General features: G+C 42.1%; 1 protein-coding gene across 2 annotated transcripts in view; it reads left to right on the top strand.

Annotated features, from left to right (window-relative positions):
* The window catches only part of wwox (WW domain containing oxidoreductase), a 924,282-nt gene that overhangs the window by 108,559 nt on the left and 789,790 nt on the right, over positions 1-25,933 (top strand). For both annotated transcript variants that reach the window (XM_078210560.1, XM_078210561.1), the window contains exon 5: positions 1,001-1,107. In XM_078210560.1, the coding sequence (XP_078066686.1) occupies positions 1,001-1,107 (107 nt within the window). The remainder of the gene's footprint in view (positions 1-1,000; positions 1,108-25,933) is intronic.

Raw genomic sequence — 25,933 nt, 5'->3', positions numbered from 1 at the left:
GGGTAATCTGAAACCACAGGCTAACGTGGACATTGTTGGCATATTAAATGGAAAACTGGATCAAGTATCCATTGAATTGTTTTGGATCAGAGCCATGTCAATTTCACTTTTTTTTTAGTATCTTCGGTGGATTTTAAGACACATTTTTGTGATCCTCTGCCACATAAACCAAGGTTGAACTGAACTGTTAATAAATGTTGTGCAGGTGGGGGTAATGTAGAACAATTTAGGGATGATTCCCAAAGTACTGAAAAGTAATTTTTCCCAAACTTCAATTGCAGTGGGGAGAAGTGAGCCGAAGATTGAAAATAGGCAGTCACGCTAAACTTTTAAAAGATTGCATTTAAACTATAGCAAATTATTACTTTGAGTGTTGGCCAGAGTTTGGCAGGAATATGCTCCCATTTGCTATAAAATGACTGAAAAGGTATTTGGAAAGATTGTACAGTTGGCAAGTGTCTAATATAGAAATAAACAGCACTGAACTGCATCTCATTTATCATATAGTTTATACTAAACTTTAGGTGATTCTGCATGATCCCTTTGGGCATTTTATTTCTTTTGCAAATGGGAACCAATTTTGCAGCATCAAGGAAATTGAAATGCTAAATTCAAAATGAATAGAATTGCAAGTGGGAAATATAGACTTTGCATGTGCACTGTTGTTTTGGCAGAAACATTGTGCTTGTAGCAAATAATACTCCCTAGTTTTGAAAAAATTGATCAGTGCCCACCTTTTCAGAGAAAATTACTCTGTTAACTTGTATGTTTTTCAATTAGGCACTATTATTGGTGCAAGTTACCTGACAGATTGGTGGCTAGTTGGTAAGTTGCAATCTCAGGTCTTGATATAAATCAGCGCTTGGAGATTGTGCAGCCCCATACAAAGTGTTACAAAATTATTGTTTATTGAAGCAGAGATGTATGAAAGTATGGAAACTACTTATCCCCCCAACCCCACCAAAACAGATGTAAGCAATAACAATGTTTTTCTCGGTAGGTTATGAAACTGCACGCTCTTTAGCTTTGCATGGAGCACATGTTGTCCTAGCCTGCAGAAATCGAACTCGAGCCAATGAGGCTACACAGAAGATACTGGAGGACTGGGTGAGTTTTTCCATGTCATGTACAAACAAGACTTCAGCACACTTAATTCATACATGCTCACTACTAAGGGGCGGCACAGTGGTTAGCACTGCTGCCTCACAGCGCCAGGGACCCGGGCTCAATTCCTAGCTTGGGTCACTGTGCGGAGTCTGTACATTCTCCCCGTGTCGGCATGGGTTTCCTCCGGGTGCTCCGGTTTCCCCCCACACTCCAAATAGATGTGCTGGTTAGGTGTATTGGGCATGCTAAATTCTCCCTCAGCGTACCCAAACAGGCACCGGAATGTGGCGACTAGAGGATTTTCACAGTAACTTTATTCCAATGTTAATGTAAGCCTCCTTGTGACACTAATAAAAAATAAACTTTTAAGTCTATTGATTTAGTTTTACCTTTTGGACCAAAGATTTTTAAATTGCACACTGAGATTTGAAGATTTATCTGTCATAAAACCCAACTGTCCAACGGGAAGGGCTAGGTTGATAATAGCTTAACTCTGGAATATTTATCTTGATCATTGTTACAACCATTAAAAAATTTCAAGTACAAGGGATAATTCCATGATCTGTATTCCCAGTGGGGAAACCATGCTCACCGGGATATTAGTTGCAGATGGGGTTAGAACATTGTTGTACTGATTTTGCCCATGGTCCCCTGCAGTGGAAGCCCCCAAATGAGACTGCAGAATTAACACAGCCATCCAAGAATCTCATTGGAAAATTCTAAGACTGGGGCAGTATAAAACCATATTCATTGAATAGTTAATGTAAAAGCTGAAATTCGTAAGAAATATATTCCCAAGAGACATGCTATGTATATTTGGATTTGGCATTTCTGGGATCATATTTCAGTTTGGCAAAATGTATCAAATGTCAGTTTCCCCTTTTTTATGTACAGCCAACTAAGACTCCCAGTTGCAAAACCAGTGAACTGCCTGAGCTGTGTGTTTTCACTGTTTGAAGTACTGGACTCCAGCAAGATTTGAATATTTTACCACAGGTGTTGCGATTTGTTATTTCTGAGAACCGTGTGTTATTTTTGACAAAATTAAATGCACATGTTACATTTTTCTAATGAACATCCTCAGCCAACGCATAAAGGGAGGAGAAATGATTGAAAATATGCTGGTATTTCCCCTTTAAGAATTTATTTCCATTCTGGAGGTTACAAGAGCACAAAATGTTACTGCGTGTCAGAGTAGCAGCATTATAGCATCCCTGAGCTAGCTGGTTATGGGTAGTTACTAAATAATACATTCTTAGCTAATTGGGACAACAAATGCAAACTCCAAAATCATATTGTTATTATACAATGGAGTACTCCTGTCTGTTGCAATTTGCCATTCAGAAGACTGACGAAATGTGGGAAGGGACACTAATGGGACAATGCTCTAATATGACTTACATTCCTGCAGGATTGAGTTTTCCTCGGGGGAAATTTGTATGATACAGTTGTAATAAAAATAAAAATCACTGTGCAGCCACTTTTCTTTGCAGTGCCTATTGCCGCAGTTTTGTAAACATTTTTATTAGATTGTCAATTTAAAGGGAGCACTATTGTTTCTCGGGGAGATGTGACTATTGTGCATCTGGCCCTTTTGAGCCAGAGAGGGATCTGAGCACCAAAAGGCATTCAGACATGTTCATTGCTCACCTTGTGGCTACAAGGCAGTTGATATTTTGCAATTGGACAAGAAGATTATAAGAGGGAAAATGATCATAAAAGAGATCATAATAAGATAGCTTGATTCTAAAGTTCATTGGGAGGTTCCTTGCAGAAGGAAAGATAGCTGGATGGTAACTGCAGCGACTTCTTTCTGAATTAAAAATGAGCTTGAGCTGAAGAACTTTAGGTTGTGTTGCAAGAAAGATTATTTTTTACTTTTTCTTGTTCTCCCCATGTGTGAAAAGATGACTAGTTATCCTTAATTTTGTTTTCCTCCTTTGGAACTGAAGCTTAGAGACTGGATTTGTGAGGAATCTTATGTAAAACTTTATCTTGTCACTTCCTGGTGCAAGAGAGCAAGGGGTTAGTACACCAATGCACCACAATGCATTAAGTTGCAATTCTTTGGGAAAATATTTTCATCCCTAATTTCCTGAGCGAGTGTTCAGCTGCTGCAAAGACCGCGTGTAGGCATCTGTTCCCAACAGTCTTACTATTCTTTGAGCTACCAGAGATACCCAAGAGTATCTGTGACAATTCCCTATGTAATTTCGTCACCCCCCTCCCACCCCCGTGTGACTTTGATTGGGAATTCAGTGGAGTGAAGGGAAGATATTGAACCTTTGAAGGCAGCCCACCAATGCTGTCTTTTAAATGACAATTTCTGATACTTAGTTACCCTTTTTATGACATTCCAAACACAAGTATGTGGGATTAATATCATCCCGTGAAATCACCCAGCACCTTGGAAAAAAAATGAGAAAACGCACAGCGTAATTATTTTCTGCTTTCAACCCCAGTTATTTGGACCTGGAATTATTAACCTTTTCAATCAAAGCAGATTGTTTGTTACTTAGCAATAATGCACAAACATTTATAAATCAATTAGGTTGCATCAGTATAATGTAATTCTAATTACAGAAATGTGTTTCAAGCAGAATAAGCATGTTAACAACTGCTAATTTTCTTAGGAAACCATATGTGTACTGTACAAACATGGTAGTGCTGAGGCACAACAACTAAGGGATATGAATTTAAAGTCGGTGTGTCACGTTAGTCTATGAAAGTTGTGCCTCCTAGCGGCATGTTCATTTCACTGTAGACAACATGGTGTTGTTGGAGAGCACACTCCCAAGATAGCAGAACGTTTGAACTGAGTTGTAGGATGTTTTGTTTATTGTGAATATGAGGTCTTGGTATTTGGGGAAGTTTGGTACAAAATCTGTGTTTTCCAGACTTGTTGTTAAGCTAAAGGATTCTGAGGATTGGGCAAAGCAAGCAGCTGGATATCATCTGGAGTGTCTGCTATGATAAAACAAGGTGAAGAACATAGTGTGCATCTTAATATCCTTCATGAAGTGTTTGGTCAGAATTCATGACCTGTTAACTGCAAAACTTAAACTGGGCAACTAACCTGTCCATAGTGGAAAATGAAGACTCAAGTTTTTATTAATATGGGTCTTGTCTGCTTGTGGCATCTGTAGCTCAGTCATAGAGTCATAGGCCGAACTCTTCCATCCTCATTCGCGGCTCTGATTTTTCAGTGCCGTTGAGAGTGAATGAAGTTTTGACTGGAATGCCAAATATTCTGTTCTCACTCGACGAGACCAGAGAATCCTGTTCATAGAGTTTTACCGCTAAAAAAAAGGACTCTTTAGCCCACTGTCGCTGTGCCAGCCTCCAAGCACCTACCTATTCTAACCCCATTTTCCAGTACCTAGTCCAAAGCCTTGTATGCTATTGCACTTCAAGTGTTAATCTAAATGCTTCTTAAATGTTGTGAGGGTTCTTGCTTCTGCCATCCTTTCAGGCAGTGAGTTCCAGATTCACCACCACCCTCTGGATGGAAAGGCTTTCCTCAAATCCCTGGTTATTGACCCCTTTATTAAGGGGAAAAGTTCCTTCCTATCTACCCTATCCCTCATAATTTTTTACACCTTGGTCAGGTCCCACCTCAGCTTTCTCTGCTCGAAGGAAAACAACCCCAGGCTATCCAGCCTCCCTTCATAGTCATAAACATACAAAGGATTTTGGGCAGAAGCCAAAACTATTTTAGCTATTACCCTTTTGATATTGACTGGAAGCTGGATTTGGTGGTCAGTGGCAAAATCTAGTTGAAAACTCGCTTCATCGTAGATAAGATTGTGTAAAGGAAATCTGTACAACTTCCTTTATCATCCAAACTACAAATGAACAAAGAACAAAGAACAAAGAACAGTACAGCACAGGAAACAGGCCCTTCGGCCCTCCAAGCCTGTGCCGCTCCTTGGTCCAACTAGACCAATCGTTTGTATCCCTCCATTCCCAGGCTGCTCATGTGACTATCCAGGTAAGTCTTAAACGATGTCAGCGTGCCTGCCTCCACCACCCTCTGTGTAAAAAACGTCCCTCTGATGTCTGAGTTATACTTCGCCCCTCTCAGCTTGAGCCCGTGACCCCTCGTGATCGTCACCTCCGACCTGGGAAAAAGCTTCCCACTGTTCACCCTATCTATACCCTTCATAATCTTGTATACCTCTATTAGATCTCCCCTCATTCTCTGTCTTTCCAAGGAGAACAACCGCAGTCTACCCAATCTCTCCTCATAGCTAAGACCCTCCATACCAGGCAACATCCTGGTAAACCTTCTCTGCACTCTCTCCAATGCCTCCACGTCCTTCTGGTAGTGCGGCGACCAGAACTGGACGCAGTACTCCAAATGTGGCCTAACAGCATTCTATACAGCTGCATCATCAGACTCCAGCTTTTATACTCTATACCCCGTCCTATAAAGGCAAGCATACCATATGCCTTCTTCACCACCTTCTCCACCTGTGTTGCCACCTTCAAGGATTTGTGGACTTGCACACCTAGGTCCCTCTGTGTTTCTATACTCCTGATGACTCTGCCATTTATTGTATAACTCCTCCCTACATTATTTCTTCCAAAATGAATCATTTATCAGTTTGAATATATTAATGCATAACATGAGTATTAGCCAATTTTTATAAAGTAAATGGCATTGAATTCACAGAATCTGACAGTATAGAGCAGGCTATTTGATCTATCATGCCTCTATCTGCTCTTGTATATATGAGCAGATGGAATTTGTCTGTTTCATTTTTTTTTAATGATCACTTTCAATGGAAACACAAATTTCCATTTTGCCGATGAGGTGAATTTCATTGTTCCTTATGCACTAAATCACAGATGACTGCTCTGATTTTGGACTGTAAATAAAGCGTGATTTCATTGCCATTTTATTCTGTTGAAATTGAAATTTTCATCATCAGAATTTCATTGCTTTTATGACTTTGCGATGTGTTTAAAAGCCGAGTAGCATGAATTTATTTCTGTGAAATTACATTTCAATTTTTAAAAGGATCTTTTAAAAAAATAATTAGAACTGGGGATTTTGTTTATGGCCAGATGGGTATATGATGCATGTGGAAACTTATCAGTCTCTTCAAAGGTCTCCAAACCAAGCTAATGAGAAATCCACTGAGGTGGAACTTGTGGTTGCCTAATTTAGGATGTACACACTATTGCTGTAACAACACCCTTTACTTACCAAAGCAATTGGGCATGGCTTGGCAGAGATTCCTGAGTTTGCATCTTGCTATTCAACTAGATAAAAGCAAACAAGCTGCTAGCACATTGCACTGAGAGACTTCCTGTATCCTGCCTGGAAGAATCACTTTTTCCATTCGTATATCAACTTACAGGGTTATCTAGCGCTAACTGGCAAAACTCTCAGCTCTCAGTGATAGTTTGATTGTCTCCAATTCGATTAGTGAACCAGGTTGGTTAAGTAGTTGAGCGAAATTCATAATTAACTGTTAACCTTCAACGTGATAATTTTGTACACTGTGATCAAATGTAACTAATGACCTGGAGTAAAACGGACCTGTTTGGCTGAGATATTGAATTGAATGATTGACTTATGGGATGCTCCAAGGATCAGTTGTGGGACCTTTACATCTTATGTTGTGTTTCAGTGGTTTGGAAATTGGAATGGAGTCAAAATTAGCTGATAATGACGACTTGGAGAGCAGGACCTTCCAATCAAGATCAAGTTAATCGGGTGCGGGAGTTAGACAGAGGAGGAAGTTGGGCTGAGAAATGGTAAATGTAATAGTGTCAATTGTTGTAAAGTGGTAAGATAAGGAAGAAGAATAAACTTTGGAACCACAATTTAAATTATAACCTACAGGATAATAAACAGGAAAAAGAATTTGGGGGTTTTGATGGTTAAGTTGTTAAAACTATTGTGTGCAATAACAGCAACTAAGGCAAACTGGATCTTGGAGCACACAATTCACGGATGGGTGAAAAACAGCAGGATGTGATACTCAGGGCATTGATTTGCTCACATTTGGAATGCTGTGTGCAGTTCTGGTCACCATGATTAGAGGAGGGATAATATTGCATAAGAAAAGATGCAGCAAAGAGTTGTCTTGATAACATCAGATACCAGAGCTACAAGAAGAGATGAGAGATGATGAAAGCAACATACTTCAGAGACCCTTCATATGCTGGAAATCTGGAAGCAGGTAGAAAGAGATTTGGGTGAATGAACTTGATAAAAAGGTCATTGTCCAAGAACCCTATCTTCTTGCTGTATGTTTCCACTATTCTCTGGTTTTACTGCAGAAATTATGTCTTCTTTTAAGCTACAGGGAGGGGATCTTAGTGAAGAATTCAAGATCCACAAATGTATCATGGCCTTAATATAGTCACAAAAACTGCATTGTGCGAATAAGCTTCTGAGGGTCAGTGAAAGCTGGTATTATCAGTTTTAAAGGGAGAAGGCAGACATTCAAACATTGACTAAAGTTGTATAGATGGTGGTCTTGTTTGATTTTGCTTAGCTCTGATTCTGGACAAGTGAAGAGGATCCTTTCCAGTCTTCCTCCCTACTTTCCAGTATTATTAGGAGGTTTCCACAGAGACATTTGTAAAGCTGTCCAGTAACTTGCTGAGTATGCTTCCTAACATTAGACATTGTTGCGTGTTTGATTTTTTTGTCCACAAAGTGCACTCACTTTGCTTTTCGTGAATGCAAACTGAACAGAAGAACCTGCAATAGGTTAATGCTTTCCTTGTCCATATCCGGAAATCTGTGATGAAGAAATCTGCATGTCAGTAAATTAGCATTATCATAAAATCACTAAAAGGAATTCTGGACTTGTGGTCTTCCTTCTTTTTCCAGAACATACTGAGCCACTGCAAAATTTTTAGTCAAAAATAGAGGTAAAAATAATACATCAAGCTTCCAATAGAATTTAATCAGTGTGAAACTGGGCATTTTTTCCTTAAATACCAGTCACTTGGGATTTCATATTGCTGTGTTACTGATGAATCATTTGTAACTTGGTATATGGAACACTCTAAATGATTCTCTATTATAGCCTTGTTGTGATGTATTGAGAGAGCTAATTAACTTTGATTACTGCACTAATATTATGGCACATTGACAGTGGTGCAGATTTATGACTATGGGAAAGTAAACAAATGAAATGCAGGTGCTGGAGCAGAAAGAATAAGCTACTGTATTACAGAACTTTAATTACTAAGAATATGTAGTCAGGAGAGAATCACTTGATTAATTACAAGATGCTAAAGTTTACTGCAAAACTGGTGCATTCTGTAGAAAATAATCACAAAACACCACTGTGATTTTAAAAGAGTGAATACCCATGTGGCACTGTTTATTTTTGATCCTAAATATTTTATGAGTTTATGACTATTTATTGACTTGGCTATCTATGTTTCACTTACATATATTAGAAAAACCTTTTCCTTGTGGAAGTCCTATGTAACAAATGTGTTTTGTTGGAAGAGACTGGTTCAAACTTGGGACTCATTTTATTTAATTATGGGCAGCTCTTTTTGATTCTTCAGCTTCATGGAAATTTACCTTGTTCAGAAAATAAATGTAGAAGAGAATCGGTGCAAATAATCTGGAATAGATTTTTGATACGCTACATAGCAAGAACGGTGGAACAAAGTGAACAATTCACAGGACTCCACCAGTGTGTTTTCTGCTTTACACAAACACCAATCTTGCAGTATAAATCCAAAGACTGGTCAGGCTGTCTCTCAAGTGATACTCCCTAGAGTGGGTAGTCTTCAGTTTGAAACTGGAGTACAAATACACTGTAGTGTCTTTTCTAATTTACAAAGTGCTCAGGAGCTCCACTGGGTTCCCTAGACAATCTTTAAACCTATTTGACCTCAGTTTAACTGTTTCGAGAGATAGAATTCTTCTCTCTCCATTCTCTAACTGTTTAAACTTGTTGGAAGAGAGTTATTTGCCTCCATTCAGACTTGTGTAGTGTAGTGTCCAATACAGCACTGCTGAAGTTCTAGCCAGTCAGGAATGCAGGTTGTGTCTAAGTGGAGCTGAAGATATTACTATTCTTTTCATACTGATGAAGATTACAGTCATACAATTGCAGCCTATAAAACCTAAGGAAGCTTAAGACTTAGCTTTGATTTAGCCTGACGTTTAGACAGTTGTCATGGGATGATAGCTGAAGCACCCTGGACTGCAAATGACTTTATCCATGAATTTAATTTCCTTATAGTTGGATTCTGCAGCATCTCATTGTTAATTGCCGCAAAGTGTCATTCACATTTGTTGTTAAAATAAAGATATTCAGGAAAAAATAACAGAAATTGAAAAATAACATTTTTTACAATGCACGGCACGGTAGCACAGTGGTTAGCACTGCTGCTTCACAGCTCCAGGGACCTGGGTTCCATTCCCGGCTTGGGTCACTGTCTGTGTGGAGTTTGCACATTCTCCTCGTGTCTGCGTGGGTTTCCTCCGGGTGCTCCGGTTTCCTCCCACAGCCCAAAGACGTGCGGGTTAGGTTGATTGGCCATGCTAAATTGCCCCTTAGTGTCCTGAGATGTGTCGGTTAAAGGGATTAGCGGGTGGATATGGGGGTAGGGCCTGGGTGGGATTGTGGTTGGTGCAGACTCGATGGGTCGAATGGCCTCTTTCTGCACTGTAGGGTTTCTATGATTTCTTACAAAGGGTAAATTTCAAGAGAACTTTGAATTGGAAGGGTTTTAACATGTTGCCTGCGATATACCCTCCGATAACCTGAGGTTTTCAGTAAAAATGACTTTGGCAAGCAGCACTCACTTCACAACAACTTGCAGCGACTGCATGTGCACAGTTAAACATAGATATCAAGAAGTGCCATTTATCACCTGAGGCTTCATTGTACTGGTTTCCCACCGAGAGTCTTGTCATTGAAGCGGCGATACATACCCACTAAATATCCATTGAACTTGCTAGAAAATGTTTGGACTTGTTCAATCTGACAGAATTTTATAATCGTGTTAAAAGTCTTAATTATTGTCAAACCACCTCTCTGACATCAAAAATTAATAAACACAAGTGCGGAGTCTCATTCACTGAGGTTTTAATTATTGTTGGAACAACAAAATACATTTTTCCTTTTTGCCTATTATTTCACTATCTCCTTCATGCCATCTTTCTTTCTCTCAATTTTACTTTCCATACATGATTTGGCATTGAACTAAATATTCTGACTTGCAATTCCTGGTTCAGACCTTGCGCATCATCAGTATGAATTCTACTCTCTGATTGCTGAAGGAAATGTATAGTTGCTTGCTCCACTCATTCAGATCCCAGATCCCCTGCCGCGGGCACTCTGCTGTTTTGGGTTTTCAGTTATCTCGAGTTTCCTTCCGAAGCCCATAGAGAATCTGTTGTCAAGTAGAAGTCTAATAAACCACTGGCATCACTTATTCATCACTGTCCACAAAATCTGAGTAAGAAGTTTGACAACACCAGGTTAAAGTCCAACAGGTTTATTTGGTAGCAAAAGCCACACAAGCTTTCGAGGCTCTGAGCCCTTCTTCAGGTGAGTGGGAATTCTGTTCACAAACAGAACTTATAAAGACACAGACTCAATTTACATGAATAATGGTTGGAATGCGAATACTTACAACTAATCCAGTCTTTAAGAAACAAAACAATGGGAGTGGAGAGAGCATCAAGACAGGCTAAAAAGATGTGTATTGTCTCCAGACAAGACAGCCAGTGAAACTCTGCAGGTCCACGCAACTGTGGGAGTTACAAATAGTGTGACATAAACCCAATATCCCGGTTGAGGCCGTCCTTGTGTGTGCGGAACTTGGCTATCAGTTTCTGCTCAGCGACTCTGCGCTGTCGTGTGTCGCGAAGGCCGCCTTGGAGAACGCTTACCCGAATATCAGAGGCCGAATGCCCGTGACCGCTGAAGTGCTCCCCAACAGGAAGAGAACAGTCTTGCCTGGTGATTGTCGAGCGGTGTTCATTCATCCGTTGTCGCAGCGTTTGCATAGTTTCCCCAATGTACAATGCCTCGGGACATCCTTTCTTGCAGCGTATCAGGTAGACAACGTTGGCCGAGTTGCAAGAGTATGTACCGTGTACCTGGTGGATGGTGTTCTCACGTGAGATGATGGCATCTGTGTCGATGATCCGGCACGTCTTGCAGAGGTTGCTGTGGCAGGGTTGTGTGGTGTCTTGGTCACTGTTCTCCTGAAGGCTGGGTAGTTTGCTGCGGACAATGGTCTGTTTGAGGTTGTGCGGTTGTTTGAAGGCAAGAAGTGGGGGTGTGGGGATGGCCTTGGCGAGATGTTGGTCTTCATCAATGACATGTTGAAGGCTCCGGAGGAGATGCCGTAGCTTCTCCGCTCCGGGGAAGTACTGGACAACGAAGGGTACTCTGTCCACTGTGTCCCGTGTTTGTCTTCTGAGGAGGTCGGTGCGGTTTTTCGCTGTGGCGCGTTGGAACTGTTGATCAATGAGTCTAGCGCCATATCCTGTTCTTATGATATGGCGCTAGACTCATTGATCAACAGTTCCAACGCGCCACAGCGAAAAACCGCACCGACCTCCTCAGAAGACAAACACGGGACACAGTGGACAGAGTACCCTTCGTTGTCCAGTACTTCCCCGGAGCGGAGAAGCTACGGCATCTCCTCCGGAGCCTTCAACATGTCATTGATGAAGACCAACATCTCGCCAAGGCCATCCCCACACCCCCACTTCTTGCCTTCAAACAACCGCACAACCTCAAACAGACCATTGTCCGCAGCAAACTACCCAGCCTTCAGGAGAACAGTGACCAAGACACCACACAACCCTGCCACAGCAACCTCTGCAAGACGTGCCGGATCATCGACACAGATGCCATCATCTCACGTGAGAACACCATCCACCAGGTACACGGTACATACTCTTGCAACTCGGCCAACGTTGTCTACCTGATACGCTGCAAGAAAGGATGTCCCGAGGCATTGTACATTGGGGAAACTATGCAGACGCTGCGACAACGGATGAATGAACACCGCTCGACAATCACCAGGCAAGACTGTTCTCTTCCTGTTGGGGAGCACTTCAGCGGTCACGGGCATTCGGCCTCTGATATTCGGGTAAGCGTTCTCCAAGGCGGCCTTCGCGACACACGACAGCGCAGAGTCGCTGAGCAGAAACTGATAGCCAAGTTCCGCACACACAAGGACGGCCTCAACCGGGATATTGGGTTTATGTCACGCTATTTGTAACTCCCACAGTTGCGTGGACCTGCAGAGTTTCACTGGCTGTCTTGTCTGGAGACAATACACATCTTTTTAGCCTGTCTTGATGCTCTCTCCACTCCCATTGTTTTGTTTCTTAAAGACTGGATTAGTTGTAAGTATTCACATTCCAACCATTATTCATGTAAATTGAGTCTGTGTCTTTATAAGTTCTGTTTGTGAACAGAATTCCCACTCACCTGAAGAAGGGGCTCAGAGCCTCGAAAGCTTGTGTGGCTTTTGCTACCAAATAAACCTGTTGGACTTTAACCTGGTGTTGTCAAACTTCTTACTGTGTTTACCCCAGTCCAACGCCGGCATCTCCACATCACAAAATCTGAGCCATTGTCCAAAGTAGGAAATAGAGAACTAATTGTTCAGTGTCAAATTTTGTTTGGTATTCTGCAAAGTGGATTCTTCACTAAGTTCAGGTAATGTTATGAATTAAAATTATCAATGCAAATTGATGCTGAGAGGGTTAGGGAAAAGTAGTTTTGAAAACCACTTTATCGAACTCTAGCTATGTGCTATGCATTCAGATTCTTTATGTGGAGATGCCGGCGTTGGACAGGGGTAAACACAGTAAGGAGTCTAACAACACCAGGTTAAAGTCCAACAGGTTTATTTGGTAGCAAAAGCCACTAGCTTTCAGAGCGCTGCTCCTTCGTCAGGTGAGTGGGAGTTCTGTTCACAAACAGGGCATATAAAGACAAACTCAATTTACAGAATAATGAATAATGATTGGAATGTGAGTCTTTACAGCTAATCAAGTCTTAAAGGCACAGACAATTTTCAGATTCAATATTCAGATTCTTTGCCAATTTTATAGAGTGGAACCTCAACATTGCTGCTCTTCTTTTTGATGTCATTTCCATTTCTTCTTCATATTTCCATCATTTTCTGTTTTTACTTCATTGTTTGAACAGCAGTATTGTATAATATTGAATAACCATATGTCCAACTGTTCACTGGCTGGTGACAATCCAATTAAATCCGGTAGAGAAAAATTCATATGAGCAAATTAAAGTGATTGTGAAAATGCTGGAAATCGGTACATGGAAAACAGAAAAGCTGGAAACATTCAGCTGGTCAGGCAGCATCTATAGGAAAACTGGATCGATTGAGGTTTCGGGTCTTAAGAAGTGGATTTATTACATGGGAAAAGCACAATAAAAGAAGAAGCAAAATTAACACAAATGCATAGAAAAATAAATAGAATGACCCATGACATGCTTAAATGGAGAACAGCAAATGAATGGTGATAATGACAGGAGTTGAAAGTAGGCACAGTGAGATAAATTAAAGACACAGAGTCTTTACATACCCTTTTGGAAATGTGATACAGATTTCCCTTTCATCAGCAAATCCATCTGTCAAAATGACTATCGCCAGGTAACTGAATATCCAAGGTGGGGATAGGTAGAAAAGCATGGGAAACTAGCAAGCTGGTTGGATTCAGGGGCTCGTAAACCGATTTTGAAAATGAAGTGCTGAATCGTGATGGGCCAAGAGTGATACTTGTGGTGTTTCTTAATTTGTTAAATATCAATTTATATTTTTGTTTATTTAAAAAAAATCAATGTTGGTTCTAAATTGAGATTGTTTTCCATGCAGTACTCCCAAGGGTGTGGTGGGGTAATTAAACTGATACTATGTCAGCGTGGGCGGCACGGTGGCACTGTGGTTAGCACTGCTCGATTCTGGCCTCGGGTCACTGTCTGTGTGGAGTCTGCATGTTCTCCCTGTGTCTGCGTGGGTTTCCTCCGGGTGTTCCGGTTTCCTCCCATAGTCCAAAGATGTGCGGGTTAGGTTGATTGGCCATGCTAAATTGCCCCTTAGTGTCAGGGGATTAGCAGGGTAAATATGTGGGGTTACAGGAATAGGGCCTGTGGGTTTGTGCTAGGTGCAGACTCGATGGGTCAAATGGCCTCCACTTGCACTGTAGGGATTCTATGATTTGAGGTGGTCACTGCTCCAGGACAGTCGAATTGAACCGGATTTATGTAGGAGGGAACTTTTGCTGTTTAGGAAAAACAACCATGGGCAGAATTTAATCCAGGTAGTGGGGATCTTGCCTGCCCACTAAAGAGTCAGCAGAGTTCTCTCTGCAGCTACGATGGCTTCTACTGCTGAATTGCCTGTTAACTGGTAGCTTAGTAGATGGAATCAGGTTCAAATGGAGAAGAGAAGGCACTTTACTTTGTTCTGCAGGGACAGCACTTTTAACTGCCTAGTAACTCAACAGCAGACCAGTGGCTGTTTTTAGATGCCTTTCTCTGTCTCCCTGGGTTGAAGCTTCTTCAAGATGATCGCTGTGTTGAGGCCAACTTCCTGCCCTTCTCAGTGTTTTCTATGGGTAAGCCAAGGTGGCCATTATTATTATGTGACCTGTACAAGAATGCTGAGTCACTTTCCACATAAGGCAAGTGGTAATTCCATTACAGTTATCCAAAGTTTCCTTCCCCCTTGTTGTTGATGAAAGGTCAAGGTTGCTCACACTTCACAGTGATTTATCAGTTAGTGTTTTTGTGTTTGGAGGAAAAACCACCAAATCAATGAGTTTCTTTTTTGTAACACTCATTGAATTTTAAATGTACATGTCTGTGGATGTCTCCTCTTTGTCTGTCTGAATGGTTCCAGCCCGAATCCCCAAGGAAAAAGGGAGGTGACCCTTTGGAGTCCATTGTGGATACAACCTTTATACCGAGTCCAAGATTTTCTTTTACAAATGGAATCTTCAAGACAGTTTTCTAAAATTTAAAATTTCATAACTGTGCACTGTAACTAACTGGCTAATTTACGTAATCATAACAGAGGCGTGGGGGGCTGGTTAGCTTAGTTGGCTAAATGGCTAGTGTGTGGATCAGATTAATGCCAACAGCCTGGGGTTTGATCCCTGTTCCAGCCGTTCTGCCATGGAGTGGCACGGTAGCACAGTGGTTAGCACTGTTGCTTCACAGCGCCAGGGACCCAGGTTCGATTCCCGGCTGGGGTCACTGTCTGTGTGGAGTTTGCACGTTCTCCCCGTGTCTGCGTGGGTTTCTTCCGGGTGCTCCGGTTTCCTCCCAGATTCTGAAAGACATGCTGGTTAGGTGCATTGACCTGAATAGGTGCTGGACTGTGGCGACTCGGGGTATTTTACATTAACTTCATTGCAGTGTGAATGTAAGCCTTACTTGTGACTAATAAATAAACCTGAAACTTTACAATGGCCAAGGTAGGCTTGGGGCCTTCCTCCTCGTCCAACCCATAGAATAAAATTACGGCCTTTTGCTCTCGTCCAGCGAATAATCCCGAAAGGATTTCCTTCTGGCAGAGAACGGGATAGAATAACAGAGGTTTTAACATCCTGGAAGTTCAAAATATTTTTTATGTCTGAATGCGAATTTGACTTGTTGGGATCATTATGGCAATACCAGCGCCGAAGGCCTGTTGCAGTGTGTGGGAATGCTCGCCGCTGCAGTTTGAATTGTGAACAGCATCCTTTCCAGTGTCGTCCTCATTCCTAGAAGGAAAAAAGCTTCAAACTAACCTTAATCCCTGATATCATTTTGGAAAGATAGAATACTAACTTGTTCCTTAAATTACTGCAAATATACATACTGCAAGAAACAATGCGAACGGGAAAGAACTTGAAAAATCACAATTTTCTTTAAAAACTGTCCTTGAAATTTACTTGCCCTGGGTGACAAGAAATGGTAAATTTGGAGTCATGATTTGTATTAACCTACAATGAATTATCTGACACAAAGCTCCCCTAGAGCAAAACAATTTTCATAAAGTCACCAAATAAAGAAATTAATATGTAGAAATTGGCAATGATTGTTCCAGTTGCTCATTACCAATTTAACACTTTTTTGCTCGTATTGATCTGTATGAAGTTTTAACTAATAACATTTGAGAAGACTTGTGGGTATGAATTGTATCACAACTTTAATTTTACTTTAAAATGTTGACCATGTACTTTTCATTTCTAGTGGGGATCAGAAGACCTATCATTGACAGGTCTTCACTGAGCTGTTGGAAACAGTACAGTAGCTTATGGTGATTTTGCTTTTTCTTTAAATTTCTTAAAATAAGATTGGGAACTTGATGAGGTGCAAATGAATGATAGGTGAAATGTTGCAAGAGTATCATTTTAAATATTTTAGTAAAAAATATGTTGGGCAAAATCTTATCATAAAATGGCAGAGTGTTGTTTGTCAAGGGCAATTCGAATCATGGAATCCCTACAGTGCAGAAGGAGGCCACTCGGCCCATCGAGTCTGCACCGACCACAATCCTACCCAGGCCCTATTCCCCATAACCCCATGCATTTACCCTGCTAACCCCACTGACACTAAGGGTCAATTAAACATGGCCAATCAACCTAACCCACACATTTTTGGACTGCGGGAGGAGACCAGAGCACCCGGAGGAAACGCACGTAGACGTGGGAAGAATGTGCAAACTCCACACAGACAGCGACCCAAGCTGGGAATCGAACCTGGGTCTCTGGCGCTATGAGGCAGCAGTGCTAACCACTGTGCCACCGTGCCACCCCGAGGTGAGCAATAAACGCTGGCCTAGCTAGCTACACCAACATCCTGTGAATGAATAAAAAAATCTAAATTATAATATATAATACTCATAATATGGAACTGCTACCTATAAAGAACATTTTAATAAATGTTCAATAAAAAACAGGTATTTACTTGCAGATGATCATTGAGCTTTTCATGCAGCATCTGTCTGCCCTTGTGTGCTTCCCTTCTAGCCGAGACAGCCAACCCACTCTGGACTGATTCAAGTGACCCACTTGGAAGCTTTTATCAAACAAAGTTTATTTAAGAACACAGTTAAAATATAACAAATAAAATTAGCATAACTTTTACCAATTACAAGACTTAAACATAATACAGTATACGCCTAACAGCTAGCTACCTCTGTTGTTCCAAGATAAGCACCATCCCACTGACATACACCCTTCTTCAGACTTGGCATCGAAACAAGTATTCTCAGGTGATGCTGGATTTGCAGCTTTTTAACACCTGCTGTGAATTAGATCTTTTAATGTTGGATCTATTCTCCAAGGCTCCTTAGTCCTGAAACTTTCAGAAAGCTTCTGGGGAGAGAGAGGAGACTCTGCCTTCTTCCACCAGCTTCTGGCGGCAACTGAGAAACAAAACTAAAATTTTGGAATGCTCTATTAAAAAATTAGCTGTCCTAGGCATATCACCTGACCTGTCAACCATCCTTATCGAAGCTCCACTACTCAATCCCCAAAGGATGATTAAAACCCCAGAACATTGCATTAGTCCAGATTAAAATCAGCATGATATCAATTGTACTGCCTCAGCGGCAATAAAGGATACCGGTTACAGACAACAAGGCACTAATAAAATGCCAGGGCCTGCTTAAAGCATCCTGCAGAGAAACGTGATTAAAATGCATTTCTTAAAGACACAGTACCATCACACTATATAAATACAGGAACTTTAGAATAATTCTCAGTCTGATGGTATCGACTGGAAACAAAATAAAATTGTTGTTTCCCTTTTTGTATATTCCCTATGCAATATTAGATCCATTCTGTTCTGGACATCATCAATTTTAAAGGATTACTATTTCGCTATAGAGGCAAAATGCCTTGATTCAAATAAGCTTGGAGCCCATTTTGAGACCTGTGTAAGTACTCCATCTGTGTAGACTATTATGATCTATTATTGAAGGAGACAAATGGAATTAACCACACCAATTGCAAATTTTATAATGTTGACGAGGAAATTATCGAATATGAAATAAAAAGGTTTGCTTTGTATCCAGAAATTTCTGATGGCTATTTGCAAGTAGTTGATGTTTAAACAATTTAAATATTACAGTTATTCAGGCACAATAGCACATTGTTGTGAAATCCTTTGCAGAATTTAACATGAGATCAGGAGTTTCCAAGCATTGTCTGTTTTCCAACAATTTCTTGGAGGTAAAATATGGGAAATATGCTGGTAGCCACCAGTTAGCATTGCTGGTAAGGGCCAGCATTCATTACCCATTCCTAATTACCTTTGTGAACCATTGTCCTTGTGCTTTAGGTACACTTAAAATGCTTTTTTGGTATAGAATATCTTTCCATATTTAGATATATGTTTAAATTAACTGTTAATGACAGATAATGATGTCACCCAATGTATTTTCCTTCATTAATACCCCAGCAGTTCTGAGTGGCAAGCATTCCATTGTGTTTCCCATGTAACTAGTTATGGTTGCTCTTTTGTCCATTGAGATACAGTGAGCACATATTGTTTGTTTCCTTTGAGGATGGAAAATTTTACTTGGAGATGAAAAGGTTTAAGGCAATTTGCTTCTGACTTTGTCAGTAATTTTTTCTTTCTCGATGAAGAGAGGGAAATTAGTGGAAGAAATGAAATCCTAAATGGTTGATAAAAGAAACACAGCATAGTGTATGCATTGTTTATCAATGTCCATTTACTCAATCACATTCGCTGGCACTACTTACCTATGTTGAGGTTTTGAGGATGTTACCTATGAAAATCTTGGAAAAATGCTGAAGGGGAAAAATAAATGCTGAAACCTTGTTAAGCCACTGGGACATGAATTAGTAACAGGTGGTGTGATCGTTATAGTTCAGTACAACTTCCAAAAATACCTGTGAGTGCAGTTTTGTGTTGCTTGATTTGTTTGCTTAATGCTCTTCATTCATTTCTCAAAAGGTGTACAGAAACAGTTATAGAAAAATAACTTCCAGTATTTCATATGTCTTGTGTTTTGGTGGTTTGATAGACAGCAAAATTGATATGGTTGTAGCATTATTGATTGAATGTTGTACAACTGAAGCTGGAGAATAGAGGTACAGAATTTGAAATGTTACCACAGTGCTTAAATATTGAGATACTCTTTACCTTGTGAATAGATTTTCTTTTTTGTAATTTATTTATGCTGTGGAAATCCCTTATTCCTGCTTTGGCTACATGGGCTATTCACTCATTACATAGCGAGTGTGTGGATGTGTGTCATGCTCCCTTGCCTCATTCAGTGTTGCTTTGAGCTGTATGCTAGTCGTTTTCAAGTGCCTGCTGAGGAAACCTCCTTTAATTTCACTTTTCCCCTTCTTCATGCCAAAATGGTTTTTGCATGGGACCATGCCAAACACATTGGTTTATCAGAAGCTCAGGTGATTTTGGAGTGTAAACGTACATGGCCATTATCTTCAATATGCCATGCTGTGGAATTCTGCAACTTAAGGGGAAGTCACAAAAATGTTGCAGAGCACCAGACATTACTTGAAATAAAGAAGTGGGATTGTAGTGTGGAGGAAGATTTCTAGGCTCCTTTTTAAGTGTTATATGCCTTACTACTATGATGTGGATTGGAAAGCAAGAATATGTAAGGCCTTGGTTTTGAAATTTTCCTCTGTGAGCCTGTCCAGTTATATGGTTATGGAACCTCTGCAAATACTGAGGCACTTAAAATCCATGTTCATAGAATCCCTACAGTGCAGAAGGAGGCCATTTGGCCCATCGAGTCTGCACTGATGAGTATCTTACCCAGGCCCATCCCCCACCTCCTAATCCCCGTAACCTAGTGCATTTACCATGGCTAATCCACCTAACCTGCACATTTTTGAAACCCATGCAGATGTGGGGAAAACATGCAAACTCCACAGAGACAGTCACCCAAGGCAGGAATCGAACCCAGGTCCCTGGCACAGTGAGGCAGCAGAACCAAACTTCCAATAGGCTATATCAGCCATCCAGAGCAGAACAATACAAGCTATTTTAATCAGAGTAAATGGCTTGTAAATTAAGTTATAGCAGGGCAGCTCGGCGGATTGGAATGTACAGCCTGCGGCATGTGGGAAGTCATGGATGCACCGTGTGTCCAAGACAAACATACCTGCAGGAAATGCCATGAGCTGAACTTAGCTCTGGGGTTTGGAACTTGAGCGACAGCTGGAGTCACCATGGTGCATCCACGAGGCAGAGAGCTATGTGGATAGCATATTTAGGGAGGTGGTCACACTGCAGGTTAGGAGCCTGCAGATGGATAGTGAGTGGGTGATTATCAGGCAGCCTAAGAGAACCAGCAGGTCGATCAGGATCCCCGAGACATTCTGGCTTGTGACTCGGTTTTCAGTTTTGAATACTGGTGAAGGTGATGAGGAGTGCTCAGAGGAATGCAGTTAGAGCCAAACCCATGGTACCTTAGTTGGCTGTGCTGCAAAGGAGGACAGTAAGAACAATGGAAGAGCAGTAGTGATAAGGGATTTAGTTAGTGAGGGAAACAGGCAGATATTTGTGTCGGCCATAGACATGATTCCAGGATGGTATGTTGTTTCCCTGATGCCAGAGTCAAGGATGTCACAGAATGGCTGCAGGGTATTTTTCTGGGGTAGGGTGAACAGCCAGAGATTATGATCCACATTGGTACTGACGACATAGGTAGGCAGGGGAGTGAGGTCTTGTAACCAAGAAGGAGGTTAAAATGCAAGCTTAAAAGCAGTAATCACCGGTTATTCCTCGTGCCACATGCCTGTGTGCATAGGAATAAGAAGGTTGAGTGTGGCTGGAGAAGTGGTATTGTGAGAGGGAGGGCGTCAGATTACTGAGGCATTGGAACTGGGTTGAGGGTGGATGGGACCTGTACAAGATTGAGGGGTTGCGTTTCAGCAGGACCGGAACTAATATCCCAGCAAGGAGATTTGCCACTGCTGCTAGGAAAGGTATAAACTAGATTGGCATGGGATGGGAACCTGAGAGAGACCTCAGTTTGGTGGGAAACAAAACTGGTAATAGGTAGAAAAGTAGGAAGTGAAATCAAAAGACAGATGACGTAAAGGCAAGCATCAAATGGATCAGAATGCTGAATAATGCTAAAAAGGTAGAAGTGAAGGCTCTATCTGGATGCATGCAATATCCACAACAAGGCTGATATTTTGAAGATATAAATTGAGATAAATGGGTCTGATTAAATTGTCATTACAGAGATGTGGCGACAGGGTGACCAAGATCAGGAACTGAATATCCAAGGATATTCGTCATTTAGGGTGGATAGGCAAAATGGAAAAGGAAGTGAGACACTGCTGTTAATGAGGGATGAGGTCAGTGCATTCGTAAGAGAGGATCTTCGATCAAAGGATCAAGGTGTTGAATCAGTTTGGGTGGAGCTAAGAAATAGGAAGTGGCAGCAAACAATGGTGGATTTGCTTATAGGCCACCAACGTATAATGCTGATGATTGGCATGGTGTAAATCAGGAAGTTAGAGATGCACGTAATGTGGGTAATACAGTAATAATGGGTGACTTCAATTTGCATATGGACAAGACAAATCTTATCAGCACTAATGCTATGGAGGATGACGTCTTGAAGTGTGTACGTAGAAGACCCAACTAGAGATCAAACTATTTTCACAGAATTACAGAATTTCACAGTGCAGGAGAGGCCCTTCGGCCCATTGGATCTGCACCACCAGCATGTGAGAAATACTTGGCCTATCTACTTAATCGCATTTACCAGCGCTTGAATATTATGACGTGCCAATTGCTCATCCAGGTACTTTTTGAAGGATGTGAGGAAACCTGGCTCCACCACTCTCCCAGGCAGCACATTCCAGACCATCACCACCCTCTGGGTAAGAAGGTTTTCCCTCACATCCCCTCTAAACCTTCTGCCCCTCCCTTTGAACTTATGTCCCCTCATGACTGACCCCAGGGCAACAGCTGTTCCCTATCCACTTTGTCCATATCCCTCATAATATCGCACACCTTGATCAGGTCGCCCCTCAGTCTTCTCTGCTCCAACAAAAACAACCCAAGTCTATCCAACCTCTCTTCATGACTTAAATGTTCCATCCCAGGCAACATCCTGGTGAATCTGCTCTGCACCCCCTCTAGTGCAATCACATCCTTCCTGTGATGTGGCAACAAAGTACTCCAGCTGTGACCCCACACAGTTTGTACATGAAAGAATACTGTTAGAATTCATAAGATCTGTTATGTTCGTGGCATGCCATATATCTGGCCTCAGGTGGATGGGGATTTGATCCTTTGTATCTTCTCATAGACCAGGATCTAGTGATTTCAATTTGAAGTCTTCTTAAGATGAAGTCATGGGAGCAATCTTGCTGTTGTTTTATAGATGTTCATGAATGTGAGCATCACCAGCAAGACCAGAATTTATTGCTCATCTCTAATTGCCCTTGATTATGGGCTGCTAGCTTGAAACTCTGCAGTCCTTACACTCAATGCTATTAGGGAGGAAGATCCAGGATTTTGATCCAGCGACAGTGAAGGAGTGACAACGTAGTTCCAAAACAGAATGGTAGGTGGCTTGGAGGGACCTACAGGTGGTGGTGTCCCGATATGTTTGCTGCCCTTGTTCTTTGAGGAGGTAGAGGTTGTGGGTTTGGACAGAGCTTATCAAATGCAACTTTATTTTTCTAAAACGTATTTTTTGCAAGTCAGGTAAAAATTGTCTCTTTCTTAGCACATGAAGTAAGTTTTCAAATGAACCTGTTGCAAGCTAATCTGTGATTGATATTTGTTACAATCATCGTGAAGACTTAACTTTTAAAAAGAAATTTAAACTTCCTGATAATAGCGAAAAGGCTGACACAAAAAAAATCAATATTTTGAAACATTTAGTGTAAAAAAAAGGCTAAAAGCACTTATTGACTACACATTGGGGCCGATTTTACCAAATCGGCTCTAAGTGCCGGGTGTGGTCGTAAATCAGACCCGTGCCCGGCAACCGCGCTCCAGCACCCCCATACGCCTTTTTTCGGCGCGGGTCCAGTGGGCGGAGCCTAGCGCATTTGCGTCTGTTGGATCACCGAACTGCGCATGCGCAGTTCGAAGCCGATAGCACTCAGCGCGCCCGAGCACTGCTGAGGGGGGGAAGGCCCAGGGGCCGAGACGTCACATCCCCCCCCGCCCCCCCCCCCCCCACCCTCAGGGAAGAGACGTCACATCCCCCCCTACTCCTCCCCCCCCCCCCTCCCCCCAGGGAAGAGATGTCACATCCCCCTGCCCCCCCCAGTGAAGAGACGTCATCCTACCCATCAGGACCCCCGGAGCAAGGCCAGGATTCAGGATCACAAGATGCTTTCGACGGACACCAGCGATCAAGGTAGGTCGGGGTTCCGATCCCGGGGGCAGGGGGTGGGGGGGGGAGGGGGTGGAGGAGGTGTGGTGGGCTGCCGGGGTGGTCCGCGGGTGCGGTCCGCGAAGGGTGGTCAGGGGCGATTCGGTGGTTCAGTTGCTGAGTTGAAGCCCTATCGGACTTGAATTCAGCAACACGGTAAATGCGCGGGCGCCGATCGGATCGGAGCCTTGTAAAGTGGGAATCCTTGGGTAAGTTGGGCGCGGGCTTCATTATGCCGATTTAAATGCATGCAAATGCATTTAAATCGACCCGCTGGCCGATTCGGGCGCGCACCGGATTGGCACCCGGATCGGCCGTTGTTAAAGGCGTGATTGGCCTTGGGTCAGATCTGGACCCCAACTTTGGCCTTGGGTCGGATCTCGACGCCCAACTTTACTACGATTTCGCGCCCGTTTTCGGGCGCGAAAGTTTGGTAAAATCGGGCCCATTGTCTTTGTAGACAACTTATACTTTAAACTAAGTGCTCCTGTTTTCCTTTTACCACAACCAAAAAGACACTTCACAGATATAATTTCCACTGTCCTTTAACTAGATATTTGATTTTCCTAGAAACAGTTGAAGGTGATGCTTTGGTCCTCAAGGGTTTACTTCCATCCTTTTCCTTTCACAATCTTTGAACTTTTAGTCTCAGAACAGCCTTTCACAGCAAGTTTTTTTCCTTGGAGATTCTTCCTCTCGCACAAGCTAGAGAAAGGTTCCAGCCTTGTTTTAACTCCTTATGAATTTGGTCTTTTTAATCTGAGCATGAGCTCTCACCTATATTTCTGCATGGTCAACCACAGTGTCTTTCTGCACTCCCTCTCCTGGCAGAATAACCCTGTCTGAAATTTTTGAGATACCTGATAAACCTCTCAGCCCATCTCCATGGCATCAGGAATCATATGGGCCTCGTATCATAGAACCATAGAACATTACAGCGCAGAAACAGGCCTTTGTGCCCTTCTTGGCTGTGCCGAACCCACTGACCTGCACCTGGACCATATCTCTCCACACCCCTCTCATCCATGTACCTGTCCAAGTTTTTCTTAAATGTTAAAAGTGAGCCCGCATTCACCACTTCATCTGGCAGCTCATTCCACACTCCCACCACTCTGCGTGAAGAAGGCCCCCCTAATATTCCCTTTAAACTTTTCCCCCTTCATCCTTAACCCATGTCCTCTAGTTTTTTTCTCCCCAGCCTCAGTGGAAAAAGCCTGCTTGCATTCACTCTATCTATGCCCATCATAATTTCATACACCTCTATCAAATCTCCCCTCATTCTTCTACGCTCCAGGGAATAAAGTCCTAACCTATTCAACCTTTCTCTGTAACTCAGTTTCTCAACTCCCGGCAACATCCTTGTAAACCTTCTCTGCACTCTTTCAGCCTTATTAATATCCTTCCTGTAATTAGGTGACCAAAACTGCACACAATACTCCAAATTCGGCCTCACCAATGTCTTATACAACCTCACCATAACATTCCAACTCTTATACTCAATACTTTGATTTATAAAGGCCAATGTACCAAAAGCACTCTTTATGACCCTATCTACCTGTGACGCCACTTTTAGGGAATTATGTATCTGTATTCTCAGATCCCTCTGTTCTCCTGCAATCTTCAGTGTCCTACCATTTACCTTGTATGTTCTACCTTGGTTTGTCCTTCCAAAGTGCAATACCTCACACTTGTCTGCATTAAACTCCATCTACCATTTTCCAGCCCATTTTTCTAGCTGGTCCAAATCCCTCTGCAAGCTTTGAAAACCTTCCTCACTGTCCACTACACCTCTAATCTTTGTTTCATCAGCAAATTTGCTGATCCAATTTACCACATTATCATCCAGATCATTGATATAGATGACAAACAACAATGGACCCAGCACTAATCCCTGTGGCACACCACTAGTCACAGGCCTCCACTCAGAGAAGCAATCCTCCACTACCACTCTCTGGCTTCTTCCATTGAGCCAATGTCTAATCCAATTTACTACCTCTCCATGTATACCTAGCGACTGAACCTTCCTACTAACCTCCCATGCGGGACCTTGTCAAAGGCCTTACTGAAGTCCATGTAGACAACATCCACTGCCTTCCCTTCATCCACTTTCCTGGTAACCTCCTCGGAAAACTCTAATAGATTGGTTAAACATGACCTACCACGCACAAAGCCATGTTAACTCTCCCTAATAAGTCCCTGTCTATCCAAATATTTGTAGATCCTATCTCTTAGTACTCCTTCCAATAATTTACCTACTACTGACGTCAAACTTACCGGCCTATAATTTCCCGCATTAGTTTTTGAGCCTTTTTTAAACAACGGAACAATATGAGCTTATAGGGTAGGTCTTATGAGGAAAGGTTGAGAGAGCTGGGGCTGTTCTCTCTGGAGCGGAGGAGGCTGAGGGGAGACTTAATAGAGGTTTATAAAATGATGAAGG

Source organism: Mustelus asterias, chromosome 4 (genome assembly GCF_964213995.1).
Source record: "Mustelus asterias chromosome 4, sMusAst1.hap1.1, whole genome shotgun sequence".
Lineage (NCBI taxonomy): Eukaryota > Metazoa > Chordata > Chondrichthyes > Carcharhiniformes > Triakidae > Mustelus > Mustelus asterias.
Note: the sequence above shows the minus strand (reverse complement) of the source record. Positions and strands in the feature narration are given on the sequence as shown.